The sequence below is a fragment of the Eriocheir sinensis genome, chromosome 29 (genome assembly GCF_024679095.1).
Source record: "Eriocheir sinensis breed Jianghai 21 chromosome 29, ASM2467909v1, whole genome shotgun sequence".
Classification (NCBI taxonomy): Eukaryota; Metazoa; Arthropoda; class Malacostraca; order Decapoda; family Varunidae; genus Eriocheir; species Eriocheir sinensis.
In genome coordinates, this window is record NC_066537.1 from 418,653 (window position 1) to 440,313 (window position 21,661).

At 41.4% G+C, this 21,661-nt stretch overlaps 1 protein-coding gene across 1 annotated transcript in view; it reads left to right on the top strand.

Annotated features, from left to right (window-relative positions):
* Window positions 1–21,661, top strand: part of LOC127005265 (protein SGT1 homolog) — a 30,392-nt gene that overhangs the window by 4,775 nt on the left and 3,956 nt on the right. The window contains exons 3-11 of the mRNA XM_050874058.1: window positions 4,970–5,021; window positions 9,117–9,216; window positions 12,803–12,940; window positions 14,387–14,482; window positions 14,835–15,040; window positions 16,323–16,430; window positions 18,832–18,922; window positions 19,641–19,834; window positions 21,457–21,505. Of these exons, the coding sequence (XP_050730015.1) occupies window positions 4,970–5,021; window positions 9,117–9,216; window positions 12,803–12,940; window positions 14,387–14,482; window positions 14,835–15,040; window positions 16,323–16,430; window positions 18,832–18,922; window positions 19,641–19,834; window positions 21,457–21,505 (1,034 nt within the window). The remainder of the gene's footprint in view (window positions 1–4,969; window positions 5,022–9,116; window positions 9,217–12,802; window positions 12,941–14,386; window positions 14,483–14,834; window positions 15,041–16,322; window positions 16,431–18,831; window positions 18,923–19,640; window positions 19,835–21,456; window positions 21,506–21,661) is intronic.

Genomic DNA, 21,661 nt, shown 5'->3' on the forward strand with positions numbered 1-21,661 from the left:
TCACGCGGCGAATGTGGGTCCAGTACGCTATCACTTCGGCCACCGCCTACCTACTTGACTAACTGCTCTTCTGTTGTCATATATGTCTTCTACTAACCTTTAAACCTCCTGAAAAGCTATAGGAAATAATGTAAAAATCAAATCAAGTGTGAAAAAAATCATGAAATGTGTATGGTAACCTCTTTGACCACGGGTGGCAGAGTAGCCCATAGCATCCTTCTACTGCCAAAACCCCATGTCTCACCACAGCTATATTCCAATATACCCGGAGCACCCAGAGGGGCATCTCCAGCCCCAAGTCCTGGCTCAGGGTCACTGCTGGCTTCAGCCACCTCACTCGCTATGCCCAGGTCCTCCGCCACATACTCAACGCTGCTGCTGGGGCCCCCGTCCTCTTCATAGGTGCCCAGCTTGGCACCAGCATGTACCTCCCGGGCCTCGTCGAAGAGTCAGCCACCAGCACCGCAAGCAGCTCCGCCCAACTGCCACACCATCAACTAGCCGCAAGTCCTCAGTGGGTTTTTCCACGCCATCTGCTCCACGCATCGCTCTGGACAGTTGACACTGGATCCTGGCCTCCACCCTTGGGGCAAGGTGCCCTCACTCAGCCATTACTACCCCTGTGCAGCCAAGCTTGAAAACCTCTGGAAACAAGGGCACTTCTTGACTGCGTGCCCTCACCAGCTTCCGTCAGAGGTCGACACAAGGCTTGGTCTGCATCAGGTAGTCGAGGCCCAGCAAGCATGGCTCCTCCAGATCGGTGACGTACACCAGCAGCTACTCAACTGCACTGCCCATGCCTATACGAGCCTCCACTGGCCCCTCAAGCTGCACACAGTGCCCTGTGTCAGGCCACACCAAGGTCTCCTCACCCCTGGTGTCCACTGTCAGGCGGCATGGCTTCCCATCCACTGAGTCTCCACCTGCATCGCGCTGGTTGTACGGTGGCAGCTTACACAGGGAGGGGCCTGGGGACTGTGGACGGCTGGGATTCAGCCCCCTCCTCCAGCCTCCATGTTTCCCAAGTGCGCCACGTCCTTGGGCCTGGAGCAGGCGCTCAAGCGATGGCCAGGCCTGCCACAGTCCTTGCAGCAAGGCAAGAAGGTGTCAGAACCCACCCAATCGAGAGAATGTGTCCTTCACTCCCTCAGACACCGACTTCATCTGTGTCCCTTCTCACCACAGCCCCAACACGAGCCGTGGAAACTCTCTGGGCTCACCTTTCTCAATGCTGCCTTCTTCTTCACCTTCGTCATCCTGCCCCAGAGGTCATGGCAGGGTTGGGTGGCCGCCCCTAGGCTGCTAATTGTCTTAACTCGGTAGGTAACAGCGACGAGCCAAATATGTGGCTTTACCGCATACCAGTGATGGGCCAAATGTTTGGCTTGACACAAATTACCCAAAACAGAGGATGCACCAACTGATTACAAATGCGTTTTTATATATTATATAATGATTTGCGTGAGTGATGATTTTTCTCTAATTCGCTTAGAGGAGCCTTTAAGAAACTTGATCCCCGCAGCTACCGGGTTAAGGAAGGCATCGAACTCCAAGGCTCTCACCAACGCCACCTGCAGGGCATCAGTGAAGAAATCACAGGCCAGCACCACAATCATCTCTTCCGGGGCTGTAGGGTGCAACCTCCTTACCCGCGCCTCCACGTCCTGCACCTGCTGGGATAGCGTCACTCCCCGCTCTCGAATCCACTTCATGAAGCGGGCCCAGTACAACTTGGCCTGGTGGTGGTGCCTGAAGCAGTGTTGCAAAGCCTCCTCCACACTCTGGAAAGAGGCGCGCAAGGGTGGCGGCAAGTGCCCGAAGACTTCCACAGCTGGGCCCCATAGCGCTGTTGCCAGCTGCAGTGCCTTCTTAGCCTCACTCCAGCCCTGGGCAGATGCCAGCAACTTCGGGCAGAATAAACTTCCCATGCCACCTTCCCGTCATAATCCACCAGCTTACGCCTCCCAGAACACCAGGAAGCTGAGGGGCTGCAGGGTGTAAAGGGCAGAACAGGCGGGCTGCTGACTGCTCTGCCCAGAGGGGAGGGAGGGGGTGAGGGAGGCGACGGGGCGGGGTGAATGGGTTCGAATCTGCTGCCAGCTGGGCCCAATGGGGCTTCCAACAGCTCCCCAGCCTCCTGCAGCAGCCGCTGGCTCTGACATGACACTGCAAGGCCCTGGGCCTACCTGCCAAGGGCCCTAGACAGAACCCAGCAGCTCCGCCACCCTGGCATTTCCTGCCAGAACTGTGCCCTCACGTGGCGACTGCAACGTTGCCACCTCTCGTAGCTGCCTCTTCTCCCTCATGCCCAGAACCTCACCTTCCAGAGTTTGCACCTTCTCCAGCAGTTCACTCTTCACACCACTCTCACATGCCTGGTCCATGTACGGCTGTGTTTCCGCCTTCAGAGACGAGAGACGGCTCTGCAACACCTCAACAATACTGCGCGCCTGCTCATCCGCCTTCTTAGCCTGCTCATCCGCCTTCTTAGCCTGCTCATCGGCCCTCTTAGCCAGCTCATCGGTCTTCTGAGCTTGCTCGCGTGCCGTGCCCTCTGTGCCATTTTCTCCCTCTTACTGGCCAGCATGGCAGTGATCAGGTCCACCTGGGACGGTTTAACATCACCCGTGCCCGCCTCGACCTTGCTCGCCTCCTCTCCCTTACGGCCCCCATCTTGGAACGCCCTTATAGCACGGCACCTCTCACTGTTAACTGATCCACACTCACTGACACCAATTGTTACGCCACCCCCCCAACCCACCAACAACACCGGGCAGGCAGGTGGTGTAGTAACCACAGAATAGTGACTCGGAACAGTGGGAGACACTCTCAACAGGACGCCACACTCACAACACAGTCCAGAGTACAGGGGAAGGCATGATGCAAGGGCACAAAAGAAACACAGCACAGGGTTCCTTGCTTTAATAACAGGTTCCAACCACGTTACACTAGTCCACTGGGCACAGAACAGGTTATCTAGGGCACACGGAAGGCACGAACACAGGCACTCGGCAAGCACACAGCTACAGGCAGACCACACACGTGTCTTGCTCTCAGCTCCACCTGCAACTCTCCGCGGTGTCTCTCCCCCCGCACTTCCTTGCCCACAAACTGCACCCCCCTACAAACACTCAAACACACAAACACACCCCCAGTGCAACACTACTCATATACACATACATAGTTGACTGTTTTCTTAGAGAATAAAAGGCATCAATGGAAAAGTTGTGGAATACAATTACACTGGAAGCTCATCAGATACTGTTTGAAGGAGATTTGGCTTATGTGAGACATATACTGACTGATTCAGAGGTCACCTTTGTTCTCTGCCCTTGTGTGTTAACCCTGTGTCACTACTATGGCTATTGTCAAGTATGTAGGAATTGACAATTCAAAAGTCATGACTTCCATTTCTAATTGCCAACAAATATTCCAGTATTCAGTCAAGGCCTTCTATATTTTATAATTTTTATAGGTTCTCATGAGGACTAGACATGATTTACCTTAGTTTGATCTAGGTTTTCACTATTTTCAACTTTATTTTTAATGTGCAATAATGTATTTTTGATAACCTAATTATTTTTTCCTGTGTTTCTCAGTCATGTAGATACCCATAGTTCTTGCTTTTTCTTTCAGACACTCAGATCCCTTTAATTAAAAGAGCTTGTTTTGTAGTCCATCATCTTGCCTTCACTATAGTTTGTTTCATTTCATCTGTCCACCAACAAAGCGGGAATTTTGATAGATGTGGCACCTGCGACTTTCTAGTTCGTGAATACTTGAAAATCAACTGTTGTGATAGACATTCGTTTATTTTTCAATAATGTGTTTGAATGTTTATGTATACAATAAACAACTCAGTCATTTGCGGTGGCTGAGTGGTTAGCGTGCTGGGCCAGCATTCATCACGCCTTGGACAACGTCGATTCGAATCCCCACGCTACCACCTGCGATTTTTAAGTCACCGCTGAGTGGCCTAAGACTACCCACATATCCTGAAGACCACCCATCAACTCGGACTCTAGAAGAAACCGTCCAAGTGATTAAAAAATGAGTTCCAGGGGGCAGCATGAGCCAAGCATAACTGACGCCACTTTAAAAAAAAAGTTGCTTGCGCCATCACGGGCTTTGGCCGACCACCAGCTAGGCCCCTGAAGAAAGCCTGCCGGCTCTATAGGCTGAGATGTAAAAAAAAAAGAAAAGCATACAAGCATACGAAAAGACAAGCTTGTATCAAATAACATGTCACATCATGCTCGAACGATGCGTGTTTTTTCAAATTCATTGACTAATAGCTCATTGCAGGTATATTACAAGACATCTGGCTCTCCAAGTGCATATAAAGGATATCTTAATTATTTACTGCATGTAAATAGTGATTAATAATCAAAATAACGTGAAATAGTAAATAATAGGCTAACTGTTGAATGCGATGCTAGGCTATTTTGAATATTAGGCTACCCCATGCTGTTTACATGCAACACATCAAAATCCTTATGTACCACTGTACTATACTATTTGATATACAAATTGTTCTTTCGTGTGCTTATATGGTACATTATTGATGTAAATCAGCATGCTTGCGGTTCATGTAAAAAGACGAGTTTTTTTTTTTTTTTTGTATACACAAACATTCAAATATATCACTGAAAATATAAAGATGATCTTCACGCAATCACGAACTAATAATGCGCAGGTGCCACATCTATGTTCACGCGTGGACAGACGGAATAAAACCGACTATACGTAGTACTCTGATCAGAACTGTTTCTGCATTAGTTTTATATATTTTAGCTAATCAGCAGACTGTATTTTTCAGGATTTATAGTATGTAGAAAATTGACTTATAGGATATTGGTCATAAACAGCAGGCTTTATTCTAAAAATCTACTTTTGAAGTTTATTAATGTAGGCTGCCCAGAGCAGTGATGCCATGCCTCAATCTCTGACTTGATATGGCATTCCCCAGAGGCCAGATGAGCATGTTGACTACTGAGGACCAGTACATTCAGGCAGTAGAGGTACAGTAACACTTCCTGAGTTTTGTCTTCAATGGCTCAAGGACTAAGTTATTCTTAGAACTGAAGGTCATATAAGATTCAAATTTGTTTCTTATTTTTATGGGAAGATTTAGTGTTCTATATCATAGATGAAGTCTAATTAACCTCATGGTGCACTGATGCATTACTCTAACCAACCCAAGTTAGTTCTTAATGTGTCAGGGTTAGCATTAAAAACTCACCAGTAAATATACAGTGGGGCCCCATAGCTAGCATTTTTCTAACTAGCAATTTCAAGTCTAATGATAGGATAGAAACAGTACTGAGTTTCGTAACTAACAACCATAGCCACAGACGTAGCGAAAATATTCCCATTGGCTGAGAGGAAAGAGTCAGAGTCACGATGCCTCGAGGATTCATTGCACAGGAAGGGTTCCTTGTGCCATGCATCGTTGTGTAATGTTACATAACATAGCTAATAAGTTATAACAAGATAACAGGCAGGGGTTCAGTTTCTAAGACAAGGCAGATGACATAATTATGTGTGTGGTCACTGTCACCTCTGCATATTCTTACCTTCTACAAATGTTTCGTTCAACTACGAATGCTGTTTCCAGTAAAGGGTCGCCAGTATGAGCTACTGAGGGAAAATTGTTTGGGAGCTGTTGTGTAGGATGCCATTTTGTTGTGCTCAGTTGATCCACTGTCCAGTTTAGTTCACCCCCCCACCCATGGGGAGTTGTGTGCCTAAGAGCTGTTTTGAATGTAGGTGTGTGATGTTGCTCCTGCTATACTGTTACAGGGCTCACACTCTTTCTGGAAATCAGGGAAAACTTGGCAAAATTGATTCTCTTTTTCCAGTCTGGAGAAAGCCAGGGAATTTGTAAAAAATGCCTTTTATCAAGGAATTTGATAGAAAAATTTCCAAAAGGCAAAGTTTGTTTGTCTGTTAGTAAAGTACCTAAAGCTTTGATAGGTGTGTATTCATAGAAACAGTCAGTAGTGAGACAGAGAAAGGAAAATAACTGCAGAGTTCCAACTGATTTGCTATGATGGCAGCACTGAGTGCAGATGCTTTTGCTATGATGGCAGCACTGAGTGCAGATGCTTCAGTATGGTGGCCGGCGGACACATGCTCAAAGGAGAGATAGCCACTCCATGGACTTAGAACCACGTTCGTATGGTTTGCTGACAAGAGCTGAGCATGAGGGGCAGCCCCTCTCCACCCTTTAGTCAAGGTTCATGTTTCCAGGCAATTTAACCCTCCAGATATTTTCATATTGGGATGCAACTTATACCAACAGAATCAGAAAATGTAGAGATTGACAAATTGTGCTTAAAATTTTAATGCAAACAAAAGTAGCTGAGCAATAAGGAGCTGAAGGCAAATAAGTAGAAAAAATGTATATGCACTACATTGTGTCCTGGGAGGAATGTCACATATTCTTAGAAATGAAAGATAGGAAAGATTAAATGAAATGAAAGATGACACTGCTTCACCATTTTCCAAGAAGGACTTTCTTACTGCATGCCAAAAACTGTACTCAGCAGTGACACAGAAGATCTTGAAATGATGCCAACTAAAGAGAGAAAGAGAAAGAGAACTACTCGGGCTTCCTCAGTGACAGTTCAAGGTGGAATGTGAGAGCTTCGCAGTTTACCCAGAATGGCTGGATGGTGTTTTTCATTCAGTCAATGGCCTGCCTCAGAAGACAAAGCTGAAGGAGTTATGGAAGTTAATCCAGCTCCTCCTGACCCCTTCACAAGGTCAAGCTACTGTGGAACAGGCTTCTCTATCAACAGTGACCTCCTAGAATCAAAGCTCAAGACAGCCGTTGGTAACACGGAGAATGACGTATGATACCATTGCTCTTTGAAGAGTTCCCATTGCTGACTTTGAGATCGTACTTGGTCTGCTGCAGTCAGACAATCATGCCTCCGCAAGATATATGGCATAAAAAAAAAAAAAAGAACTGGGGAACCAAAACAAACTCCAAAAGAGGGCTGCAGAAGAAAGTGAGCAGAGTGGTGCAAAAATGAAACTCAATATGCTGGAGCAATGTCATGAATCGCTGATCAAGGTAGCTGACAAAAAGGCTCTGCAGGCCGAACACTGGAGCATCTTTTCACTTTTGGCAAAGTCAAATGCCTTGAGGCTTAAAGCTAACCAAATGGAAGGTGAAATCAACAAGCAGAAAGATGTCAGTAAATTAACTTCCTCTCTGCAAAAGGTGTAACTAGGCAGATAATATATGTCAATTTATTGTATGTACCCAGTCATTGGGTGTTATCCAAGACCAACACCAAAGCTGCTACACACACTAACACTGGTAGTAGTCCTGATAAATACGTAGTTTTGTGGAGCACCTATGTATAGGTGCAATGGGTTGGTTTTTGACAGGGTTGTCTCTGTAAAATTGGTATGCGTCGCTTTTTTTTTTTTTTTTTTTCCTAGGTAATAAAATTCGGCTTGTTATGGGTAGTACAGTATGTACTATGCATGCCAATGCTGCCACACACACACTAACACTTGCACATATCAACATATCATTATGCAATACAAAATTTTCCAGTACTTTTTTTGAAGTAAAAGTTAATATATTTTTTGATAGAGGAGGAACCCCATGGCATTCAATTTTACTCAATTGGACACCACATGAATCCAGTGCTGAAATTGTCTTTACCTTGTAATAAAGATGTCAAACCCAGAAATAGGTTGAAATAGTTATCCTGGAAAAATGAAAATCCATCAGGGAAATATCAGGGAATTTTGGTTTCATAACAGAGTGGGAACCCTGTGTTAACCTTGGAGACTTTTCTGGGTTCATTGTTCATGAACTGCTGCAGCAGCATGTTCAGTTCACTTGTTAGCCCCAACTCCCTGCGAGTAGGGGAGGGTGAGCTACATCACCTGAGTGCAACTAAATGACATCCCACTTAACATCTCCCTCACAATACTCCCTCAGCAGCTCTTACATAGGTGATCCCTGCCAGAAAAAAGAATCATAGTTTAACAAAGCATTCATAGAAGGTAAAAAGATGCAGAAGTGGTGACACTGGTGACACTCATAACAGCGTCTTCTTTGTTTACAAAATGACCCCCTCCCTGCCCGCCCACACAACCCACAAAACAACAACTCATTGGAGTCTTTGGCTAACACTGCCATCTTGGTAAAACTTGTCATCTCCATTCCGTAACACTGCACAGCATTGCATAGCTAACAAGTCAACCAAACGCAGGGCTGCAGCAATATGAGTGGATTGAACTGCTGAGGGAGGCTGGCCCATGTCTGACCGGCAGCGTAGAGGGGCAGCGATTATAATGTTAGTGGTGGAAGGTCCCAGTAAGCAAATATGCTCTCAACTCCCAATGTCTCTCTTCAGAAGAAAGCACACTCAAGGCATTTAATGGAAAGTTATTGATGCCTTTTGCTATTAGGATTAAGTTTATATAAAAATAGATTTAGTTGTTAATGGCAGTGAGAAAAAAAAGGCAACTTCTGAAAAGTTCCAGTCTGTTTTTATTTTTTATTTAAAGTTTTCCCCCAAACTAGTGATTTCAGAACTACCAATTTTTTTTCATTTTTTTATTATTGCTAGACACGGGCCCCCACTGTATATATGTACAATAAAAAAACAGCTAAACTTTTTTTTTTATTCTCTTTTTAGTTTATTTAACCATTAAATTTTACTCATTTAACATACAAAAATGTAGTTTTACATCATGTATTAATAAATGAGCTCCATATACATTGGAATTTTAAAACCCACTATAATCTCCCAAAAAATCAAACAGGTTTTCTTTTAATTGAGTGGAAGTTCCTGGTCACATGCTTGTGTTCTAGTTGCTACTCTGATATAGAGGATAATTAAGAACACATTAAGTACTCTAGCAGGCCTATTTTTTTTAAATTTTAGACTTTCAGTGTAAGATCCTTCATTTTCTTTTCTCAAACCAATGAAGCTTACAGTGGTTTGTTTAACTTAACCCCCCTCCCCCCCCAAAAAAAATCCAATAAAAAGTGGGTTGGAAATAAAAAATTCCAACACTTGTGCTCCTGAAAACTCATCCTTTACAGATACTTCTTTTTGGTAATGCAGTTTCTCTTTCCTCAGCAAATTACATCAGAAATAAAGGAGAAACCAGACAGATCAGACAGGGGAGAGTTGTTCCTACTAAGGGCTCAAAATTTGCTGAAGCTTGAGAAATTTAAAGGTAATTGTCCTTGCCAGCCACAGTTGCACAGTTGGATAATCAATAAATCATCAGACATAACTGCAATGAATGTATGAATGAATCTTTCCAATATGTCTGTTGTGTGAATGTCAACTGTTTTCTCTGATGGATTGAATGTGCCAATGTGGAGATAATGGTGCTATGCTGAATGGCATTACTGAAGGCTTGGCTGTTGACCCAGGAAAGCAAAGTGAAAGGTGAGGCACAGAAGGACGAGACTGGAGGTGTTTTCAGTTAGGCAGACAAAGCTAGACTGACTAGATGAACACTGCTTTGTTTCCACCACCTCTAAGTGTCAAGCATGTGTATGTTCAGCCGGCCCACCACTGAACTGAACCTTGTTGCACTTACTGACTGCATATACCACATATACCGGACAGGCACAAAAGGCATGCTAAAGCTGAAATTCGTTGTATTAAGATCCTTATAAGCAAAAGTTACTGTAACTAGTGATCATTACTTTGTGTGAAAATGAGATTCATTGTCAAAAGAGTTATTGGTACTTGTTTACATGCAATGGCATTTAATACAAAGTTATGTGGAAACTGCACAGTTTCCAGATGATGTCAGTAGTGAAAGAGTAAGTTTTATGGATACAAATCTTTAGTGATTTCAGCTTCTCTTCACCATCAATAGTTCACTACATCATTATTTGTTCTAAGTAGGTAAATGTTAAAGCAAACTCACAAGTACTATGCATATGAGGCACAGAGTTGGAGAACATGCCTATAGTCTGACAAATATGGACTCAAGTTTTTGTGAGGCCCTATCAGGGCCACAGCTCTGCCAAATCCAGCTTTCAGGGTAAGGACAGCCGGTGGAGTAGCTGTCATCAAGCTCGGAGGAAGTGACATGGTGTCTTGATCTCTGACATCAGAAAAAAATGTCACGTGTTATGGAATTTATACAATTCTTTGCCATTATCCTTAAAAGCAACATATTCATAGCACTATATAGACTTATTTCATGTATACAGAATATTAGATACACAATTTCAAATAGTAAATATCTGACACATGAGAGAGAAAGTGATGTATTGAGGGTGATTTGGCAGGACTATGGAGAGGCGGCCCCACCCAAACAAGACTTGCTTGAGAGAAAATATAGTTGCACAAATTAAGATTTTTAATGCGGTTAACATTTGCAAAACCAATTCTCTTTTAGTTCCTCTGATAGAGGCATGATGTGGGAACAATTGCCACTCAGAAGTGAACATGATGGTGATTGACAGGTTCTCAAACTAATCACATCATATATTGATTGATATTGGGGTATTCCAAGTTGACCAAGTTCTGTAATTTTGCTAAAATTAACACTCCAATTTTGGATAAGATCAAAGTCTAGCCTCCATTCAGTTACCTGTTGCAGAGGGTAAAGTTTTGAGGAAACACCTCTGAGCACATACCAAGGATACTGTAGCCTTAGTAGCATTTGTGTGACCCACCTTATTCTGAGATAAGGAACACTGCATCACACATTTTGCCAGGTATCTCAATGCCTGTTTGATGTAAGCAATCAGCATAACGCTGAGGAAGGATGAACAGACAACTTAAGGGGAGAGTCCGTCGTGAAAAATATGTAAATAATTTTCAAAAAATACGAAATTGAGTTATATGGTCTGTGGCAATACCCTATCCTTTGGCTTTCAAATTTTTTTTCAGGCAGACATAAATTTAAATGCCAATAGCGAGGAGATTTAAATGGCTACTGCGTGGGCGTGGCACGCTGACTACAGCGCATTAGCTGGCATGCCAAAGTATGGAATAAATGTTGAAAAATCAAACATGCAGCAATCTTCAGGGTGAAGTTTGTAACCCATGTAACAGTTTTGGAACACAATTTGGGTAGGCTGTGGCTGAGTGGTTAGCATGCAGGCCCCGCTTTCAACGCGTGATGGACGACGCTTACCTATAAGCTATGGCTAACATATGAGAGGAAGAGATAGGTGTTAGGACTGTGTGGCAGAGCAGCAGGGAGGAAAGGACCTGCAGGAGGCAATGCAAAAATGATCTTGCCAGACACAAGAAAACAGCACTGTCACAGTGCTTACTGTTTAGCAGGTGTCCCATGAAGTACTAGAGTTACTGGTGTTGAAGACACACCATTTTCAAGTGTTATATTTTGAAAAAAATAATATCCTGACCTTGACCAATTTTACTATGATGTTTTGTTGGTTGTTTCATGACTTGCAGTACATGTCTACCATATTCTACTGGACCAGCACCACATTGTGATCAATACACACATATACTATACTGCACTGGTGAGTTTTCTTGACTAGTGGCATTTGACTGATGACCAAGACTAAGACACAGAGGTAGCATGGTTAACCCATAGAGTACCGTTGACACATCTCGCACGTTAAAAGTGATTTGCAATTATATACCATTGACGTGTCAGACGCGTTTGCAAATCACCGTAATTAATCGCAATTGAAAGGACGGTCCCGTGCGCATCTAGACACTCATATGGGTACAAAGCGGCGACTTGTGAGTCAGCCTAGCCTCTACTAGGCCAATATGCCCCCAAGGGTGACGCCGACCCACTGCGAACAAAGGGAAACCCAACGAAATCAAGTCCGAAACAAAATGAAAACGTCCGATAATCATAGTGAGGTCAGCCGAGTAATGACCTTGAGCCAGTCTCACACACACACACACACACACACACACACACACATCTCTTACATTAAATTACAGATCGGTATCACTCACTAGTGTGGTTGCAAAGATATGTGAGAGGCTAGTTAAAAACAGGCGGTCGGATTTTTTAGAAAGGGAGAGAATTATCTCGGATTGCCAGTTTGGATTCAGGAGAGGGAGATCTTGTCACCAACTTGTTATGTTATTGCTCAAGGGTGACAGATTTAATACAAGAGAGAGGAGGCTTGGGGGATGGAGTGTACCTGGATTTGAAAAAGGCATTCAACAAAGTACCGCACAGAAGACTAATTTGGAAAATTAAAAATAGGGATGGAGTGGGTTTTTGTTACCACATGAACATGACAAACCATACAAATGACACCCTAAAGCCAGCGACTCTCACACCAAAAAGTAGACCAACACCAAAACAATAAAAACAGTTACTATGAGAGTTTCCTCATCATTACATTAGACTGCCTGTCTGAGTAGGGCCTGTTAGACTGTCACACCCCTTCAACATCAACAGCAACATCCTATCTGATCTGCTCACTTCCTATAGGCCAAGTTTACGCTTACAGGTAACACAACATTTGGCATCCAAGACATACTAATTTTTCTAGTCTTGCTTTGAGAAAAATTGTCTTCAACACCAGAAAATACTGTACTTCAGGTGACCAGAAAAAAAATTATTTATTAAAATATCATCTCCAGAATTTTGCATGAAAAAACAAATCAGGGACTGGGAATTCAGTTACCTGTTAATGTAAAGTTAACAGCCTGGCACTTTACTGTCTGACTCATGTGTATTTTGGCCACACTGCCTAACCTTCACCTGCTTCACCACTATTCCTTGACTGAGGCAACTTTTTGATGTTAAGTTGATATAAAGGATATTTTCATCAACTTTGCTTTTGTGTCCCCAGAAGCATACAGTGATGCCAGCCGTGCAATAGAGCTTGATGCCAGGGCCGAAGCTCACCTGGTGCAGGGCAAAGCACTCTTCAGTCTTGGCCGCTTTGTTGAGTCCCTAGACGCATTCAAGAAGGGGAAAGCCAGAGGAGGTGTGTATCCATTTTTATTTTTTATTTATTTTTTTATTTTTTTATATAGAGCTAAGGAGACAGCTCAAGGGCGCAAAGAAAAATATATAAAAAAAGCCCGCTACTCACTGCTCCTGAATAGAGGTCAAAGGAGTGTCCAAAAGGAGAGGTCAATTTTGGGAGGAGAGGTGTCCTGATTAACTTATTACTTAGAAACATATGTATAATCCTTCTTCAAGATTAATGAAGAAGACTGTGGATATGCCTACATTTGATATAATCCAATGATGTTTGCCTGTACATTTGTATATGTAAATTGTATTAAAAGTGTAAGTTTGATGTGCTGCCCTTGAGTGTGCTGGTTTGCTTCCTTCTGGCTCCTCTGTTGATGTCAGCTGCAATTGGCTGTAATTTCCCTATGACCCAAACCTGCATACGTCTCAGGAATATGCATCCAGAAGTTACTTATTGACATGTCCCTATTATGTGTTTCATCTGGTATAATTTCTGCTTGTTCTTTTGTTATCCCATATTCAGGAGCAATGACCTACCTCAAGATGATAATTTTATTGATCCTGAACGCTTGATGGAAGTGCCAAGGATGGTGGGCAAATAAAAATGGCTCTGGAGAGTGAGTGTTATAAGAACTGGGTGCATATTCAAAGAGGTGGCATGCATATAAGACAGGAGTGTAATTTTTTTTGGTGCACTCAATTATATACCCCATACCACTTAAATATGATGTACGATCACCCTCACATCTAAGGCAATTCAGATACTGCGATCACACAAACTAAGCAACCTTACTGTGCTTAAATATTTTCAGAGTGGCTTTAATTGTGAGAAAAATGAAAGTATCACTATCAGAGAGTTTGTGAAAAAAGACTAGCTAAATGCATTTCATTCATTGCCTACTGTGTTTAATTTTTTCCAAGAATTTATATGTATTTTCATTGATTGAATTTTCCCATACATGTGAGATGACATTACCTTGAAAAGTAGCAAATAAAGAATAACCCGGTAGCAGCGATGGGCCAAATTTGTGGCTCTACCGTGTAGCAACGATGGGCCAAATTTGTGGCATGATGTAAACCACCCAAAATAGATGATACATAATCTGATCACAAATGCTTTGAAATATATTATGAAATGGTTTGTGTGAGGGGTGATTTTTTCTCATTTTTCTCGCTTGGAGGGACCATTGAAAAACATGATACCTGCTGTTACTGGGATAATAAAGCAAAACCATTCAGCATATCAGTTTGAAATGAAAAAAATAATTGATATATCATATTTGAGAAGAACACGTTGCCTCTGAGTGTCATTGGCTGCAAATTACAAAATAACATGAATAATATCTATTGGTCTTATAATAACAAAACAGAACTAATGTACAGTGTGATTTGCTTGTTTATTACCACTTTGTATTAATTAAGTAATCTTACTCTTTTTTGGGGGGGGGTGCAGGTATAGGCAAGCTTGATCAGTTTGGGCAGTGGATAACCTGGTGTGAGGAACGAATCAAGAAATTAGGAATAAGTGACTCAAAGGACACTTCTAGTGGTAAGTGTTTGCTGAAGGATGAAAAGTGATTTTTTATTCAGCCTCCTAATTTGGATTTTCATTCCTTTATTTCCTTTTCTTTGCCTAACTGAATTGCCAAAGCTTGCACAATCCTATGTTTGGTACATCCTATGATATTTGTTTTCAGTTACGTTTCCCATTCCTCCCCTTTCTATACCCAGTCTAGCATCAGAATTTGTTAGTTTTCTTCCTCTGCCTTTCCTCCCCACAATAATTTGAAATGACTTTCCATACTAGCTTATTCCAATCCCCTTTCTGTACACATTCACTTTATTCAGAAGTTTATTCTGAAAAATGGAGGACACATTTATGTTGTTTGTCTTTGTTTTAGAAACCAACATGGAGGAGAAAAACGAAAATAGTGCTCCTGCTGCTGGTGATTCTACTTCTACACCTACAACTGCCGACAGTCATGATGCCATGCCAGTGCCTAAGATCAAGCATGACTGGTATCAAACTGAAGCATTTGTCATTGTCACAGTACTTGTTAAAAATCTGAAGAAAGAAGATGTCAAGGTAGACTTCACAGAGAAGACTGTAAGTATGAGATGTTTTCTTTCAAGGATGTATTTTCTTTCCTGTGTCATGAATCAAATATTTAGATATTTTCAGTATTTTTACTTGTCAGTGAAGGCCTGTGTGTATTTTATTGATCCTACCTAACCTTACATTTCCATCTATCTTAAAACTTTTTATTTTTTTACAAAAGAACATGAAATACAGCAGAATGTTTGTTGCTTCAGCACAAACATATTTAAAATTTATATAGCTTGAGACCATGAATATGGGACGATTGTACTTGAGTACAAGGGGTCCCCCATTAATTATTGCTAACATAAACCACAAAAACACAAGGAAAAACTATTTGACAAAAAATGAGACATTGTAGCCCATAATAATGACATATTATAATCTTTAATTAAGACGAGCAGATTTGAGCTGTCTGTCTCAGAAACAATATTAATTCCTGAGTAAAGTATCCTTTTTCACTTCGACACTTTAAGACAGCTACAGAAGTGCTAAGATTAATCTTGTGCAGAAATTGCATGGTGTTGTGTTTTTTGTACCAATACCAAACACTGCAGCATAGATAGTCTTGGTCTTGAACTTAATTTGAGAGGCTGCCACTTAGCTCACTAGAGACTATAGCCATCTTGACCCTTGCATCTACTTATATCAGCAGTCACTCCAATTTCATCATCCGGTCACTTTGAAAACAAGTAATAATCACATCAGGATGTATAAGTAGAAGTTGAGCCTTTTCCTCCAGTGCATTCTTCACAAGGAGCCATCTGTTAGTGACAAGGGATGCGTTGTAGCTCTGTATGGTTAGATATTAGCAATAGTGAAGGCTAACAAAAGAATGTCTACTAAGACAAAATTATGAAGAGCAAGCAGATGATAGTGAAGTAACAGGGAACTTTTTTACCACCCATGAAATATTGTGAATGAGTAATGGCAACCCATGTATTTTACATTTAGAATAAATCAAGTTTGCTGCAGATTGATGTGCCACAAATCATGCATTGCCCTGCCCTGCACTACATTACAATGTTCACTGGACCTGAAGGTTGATTAATCTCCATTTTCTTATCATTTTTTTGTGTACATAAGTCAGTCACAATTATAAAACATGGTATAAGGGTTAATTTTCTCTTCAGAACCAAACTTTTTGATTCCATTGAAATACCACTTCAATATCTTTGGTGACTGCCTCATGTTTAAGCAGTCTTGCAGCATTAGATGGAGCATGAAGATTCTTTTATTGAGGTCTGTAAACCATATACATGTACTATGTTCCCTTTGACTTCTTCCCCAGGCGAGTGTGTCTGCTCCATTGCCATCAGGCTCAGAATACAGCTTAGAACTAGACCTTTGTCACCCAATCAACCCAGAGCAATCAGGGTTCAGAGTTGTACCATCAAAAGTAAGTAGGTATTGAACTTTTCTTTCATACTGATATAAAGTCCTACCTAAGATTTCTGCAGATACAATCAGATGTAGGACAGCTATGATGAAGATCCTTCCCTACTTACTTATTTGTTTTTGTTGACAAGTTTTTGAGGAGTCAAGTTAACACAATCTCTTAACCCAGTCTTTGTTGACTCCTTGCCGCCCCCACATACCAACATGCTTCCCTTGCACCAACTTTTTGCCGCTCCACAGTTTCATTGCAGTAGTTTATACTTATATCTACACCTTATTTGGTAGTTTATAAAAAAAATTTACTTCTTCAGATAGATTACAGCCACGAAATATGGTATAAGTGAAATACCATTTATTAGGTATTACTTCCCGTGCAGAAAACTACTTGAGATGATATGTAAAAATGGCACCTCAATGTTCAACAGTTGGGTAAACACTACTGCTCATGTAACCCATTTGTCCCTAAAATGTATGTTCCCACAATGTATATTTGTATGTGATATACATCTATATACAAGAAAAATGTTAATAAAATATACTATTGTACAAGAGAAGCTATTGTATGTACAAAAACACAACAGTCTCATTACACATATAACTTCGTCATAGGTTTCGTCGGTTGTCACTTTTTTATTTTTTTTATTTTTTTTTTTACAACTGATGGTAAGTGGCCAATTCATCAACTTGTTGATACAAGATGTGAAAGTCGTATTAACCAACAAAAGAAAGCCCTGTGCATTGTCAATTTAGCTGTAGTTTACAGGAGTAATTCTGTGTATAGAGGTGAGAGAGGCTGTGAGGAAGTTGAACAACATAGAAATGCTGAAAGACGGGGGTGAAGCCATGACCCGTGGGTTGCATACAGTGCTGGTTGCTGTGTGGAAGTTTGATGCCATTCCTCTTGATTGGAAAAGTGAGCTGGTTGTCCCTATCAGGAAAGGGAAAAGGAATTAACAGGACTGCAACAACTACCGTGGTGTAACACTGGTCAGTGTGCCAGGCAAAGTGTTCACTCATCTGCTAATGATGCAAATTTGACCTCATTTGCTAAATTTTCAGAGGCCAAAGTAATATGACCAGCAAGTCAATAATTGACCAGATCCTAGATCTTTGCGTCCTTGTGGAACACATCATGAGTTTCAAAAGGGACTCCTCGCAGCCTATGTTAATCTCAAGAAGGCATTTGACGCAGTGTGTTGTGAGGCACTGTGGGACATTCTGCAGATCCATGCGATTCCTGCAAGGATTATTGACATGATGACTGACCTTTACTCACACAGTGCCATGGTTGTTCAATATTTATATGGATGGTGTTATTAGAGAAATGAAGGGCAAAGTTGGGAAAGTTGGAGTAAAAATGTTCACTGAGGGAAGGAGTGGGTACTGAATTTGATACTGTTTGCTGATGACACAGTGCTCATTACAGATAATGAAAGTGACTTACAAAATTTGGTCAGTGTTTTTGAGTGTCTGTAATAGGAGAAAGCTGAAAGTAAATGTCAACAAAAGTAAAGTGATGGTTTGTGAGCGAAGTAGAAGTGAAGTTGTAGATTTTGTATGCCCATATAGAGTGGGAATTGAATGTGAAAAAGAATGCAAAATAATTTTGAATGGTGAAGAGATGGAGGAGGTCAATGAGTTTAAGTACCTTGGATCAGTTATGTGTAAGCATGGTGGTGTGGAGGGAGAGATAAGAGAAAGGGTATTGCAAGGAAGAAGGGTGGTGGGGTCTTTGGGACGAATGATGAATGGCAGAAGTGTGAGCAAAGCCATGCTGTTGGGGGATGCGTGAGAACAGCTCTGTTTATCAACAAGTCTTTGTTTACATTCGCTTCTGAGCATGCACAGTTCCCAGGAGGATAGCCAGGAACACAACACCAGGTGTTGAGGGGGAGGTTAGGAAGTATGGGAACGCTGATCTCTCCGCATCAATACCAATATTTTATTTTTTAATGTAATTTTCAACTTACAACCAATGCAACTTACAACCAGCCTGCTGTTCCCGGACCTCATCATAACTCGAGGACTACCTGTAGGGTATACAGTGTTCAAGCAAACATGCCCAAGGTTTGCATCCATTTACCCTGAAAAGTATTTCTAAGATCATCATATGGGTAAAGAATATAGTACATACCAATACAGTATCAGTCAGGTTTGTGATTAAAACCTGGGGCATTAGTTTATAAATGGTGTCTGAGAATGGAGAGTTGCCTATTTCACAGGAATAGCTGTAGATGTTTTAGTGGTTTGTGCTTTCAGTCTCTCTCTCTCTCTGTTGTAATGAAGTTAGGCTCATGATGTTTTTTTTCTGGCTCCTTTTCTCTCCTCTTTGCCTTGGAAAGAGGATGAGTTATTCTAGCAGTGATAGTGATTACAGTGACAGTGTCATTCATTCTTTGCAGGTAGAGATCAAAATGAAAAAGGTGGATGGCATCAGGTGGGCCACACTTGAAGGGGATGGTGAGCCACCATTTGTCAAGGCAAATCTTCCTGGTAAGTCTGACTGGTCAACCCTCAGAAGTTGTAGTGATGATAACACTCATAGTACAAAGTAAATAACCTTTGTCTTGACAGGCTTTACTTGTGTTCATATGGGTTTGCTGTTTTATTGTGGTTTGAGTTTTAAGACCAGATTCTCTTCCTTCCTTTGGGGCCAATTTTGTGCATTTTGGGAAATAGTGAACCTGCGAATACGGGAATACAGGTGTATATATAATTTCACTTCATTTAGATCTGAGCAGTCTATTTCTGAGACTCAGACTATAGGTGACCCCCGACATTTGCATATTCTCCATAGAAGAAAAAGGTTTTCCCAGCAGTATGTTCACAGCTGCCTCTTTCATAAACCTGCAGAGTCAGTTTCATTGTCAGTTGTTTCTAACACTTTTGTCACCAACTGCTCCCTACCCTACCCTGCTAGCCAGCACCCGTCTCATTCTCAGTTCTTGTTACACTGCCACTGCAACATCATAACCTCTCACAAAGCAAACTTGTGATGAAAAACAAGCAGATGACGAAAGAACAGGGAATGTTTTTGTTTCCTCCTACTTCAAAATATTGACAACAATAGTGGCGCAATGAATAGGGCACAACAAATATGAGGACCCCCTGAAATATTAGTAGTACTAGTTTTTAAGACATATGGAGTCTGCAGGAGGCTGGTAGGCCTGTTGTTGTTGATGTTAATATTAATAATTCATAATGTTTCCAGAAACAGAATCAGATAAAGTGGTAGCCTACCCATCATCAGCTCCCAAGAAGCATGACTGGGATAAGCTGGAAGCTCAAGTCAAGAAGGAGGAGGAGGAGGAGAAGCTGGAGGGTGATGCAGCTCTCAATCAGCTCTTCCAGAAGATCTATGGCCAAGGTTCAGAGGAGACCCGGCGAGCCATGAACAAGTCCTTTGTGAGTAGTTTTCCACATATTCTCTTCAACTTGGCATTCTTTATGTGAATCTTTCTTTTGCATTATGCAAACAAAATTAGGTTCCTATAGTCTATTCATTTGGGCAAGGCCCAAATAATAATAAAATGTTGAGTAGTCAACATAAAATGCATATCTAACACAAACAGTTTGTGTTAGATATGCATTTATAATGACTATCTAACTATTAATACCTGCCATTTATGTTGACTAACAACATTTATTATCACTACTTACCATTTTATGTTGACTACTTAACCGACAAGTAGGTTACATCATCCACTAGAACTACCCAGCCAGAAGGGGGAAGTGGAGTCATGGGACCTATAGCTTCCATGAGTAGCCTTGCCCAAATGAATAGAATATAGGTGTTCACCTGTCTCCTTTTATTACATGAGGAGGTTGAGGGACATGGATCCCTGTAAATAGAAATTTCCTGCCAAATGCTTAGTGTACCCCCTGAAAAAAGCTAGACCTACAAGAGATTGCAAAAGTGCAACAAGTAATTTTCACATAACCTCTGCCTACTAATAAAAACATTTCCATTACCTCGAAAAAGAGCACTTAAAATATCATGGTGGCGTCATTCACACAGCTATATATTACTATAAACTGTACTGTAATGTATGTAAACTATTTAAATATTTAATCATTGAAATCCCCTCTTGGGTTCCTCAACACAAAAGTCTTCACCAGTTCTTTTTTCTTCAACTTTAGATGCTTAAGCATATCATACCATGAGAATTATCTACTAATGGATGCTTCTATCTATAAATATCATTGTTTTCATTATATATAGCATCTTTTGAATATTTGGGTGCTTTTCACTCCAATTCTATTAATAACACTAAATATTAGATTAACCCCAGTTCCCGGCCTGTAAGCAAGAAGAACAGAAATAAGAACAAAAGAATTAGCATCCAGAGAAGCCAGATCCAAGACTGAAACTGATTCTACAGTTGCATTGATGGAACACGTTGGAACTGGTTCCAGAACTAGTTCCTGCCTGGCCCTAATATCTTTATACTATACAGTTTTTAGAGATCTGTATTTACTATCTTTACTAAACATGAAGGAAGTGTATATATAGATAAATTTTAAAATCCTTAACCCCCTTCACTCGGCGACGCCTAAGTCCAGTCAGCAGCGTTGATTAATCCTCTTCTAAGCCTTTTTATCCTCTTTTCATTTTCTCATAATCCTCTTCCTAAACCTCTTAGAAATGGAAGAAGATTAGAGATTGAAGGTTTAGAAGAGATTAATCCCTTCCATTTCCTCTTGACCCTTTCCATGCTGTGGCATACGATGTCTCTGCGTCACCAGATGGAAAGGAGGTTAATGTAACATTAATGGGCTCAAGATGGGTAGATGTGTGGACAAGGAAGGCCGCCTTCAGGATATCACATAGAAATTGCTGCCCAGCGCAATAAATCTTTATTTTGGGAAGATTTTTAGAATATAGAAAATAGGGAAAAAACAACTTGACATTGCCCTTCATTTCACCGGAATCCAACACTGTTTTTAGTTAACAAGTTGCACTACCTGAGAGTTACACTCAGTACAAATCACATTCATCTTACCAACATATGTCTTCATTTCCTCAGATGAGTCTGGTGGCACTGTCCCTGAGCACAAACTGGAAGGAGGTTGCAGGTCAGAGGTAGATGTGAAAACCACCAGATGGCATGGAGTGAAGAAAGTGGAACAGTAACTAATGAGGATGATCCAGTGATTTGTTTCCCTAATGTCATTAAACTTCATACACTTGAGATAACACAATATCAATGTTTCATAATTTTAGAAAGCTAG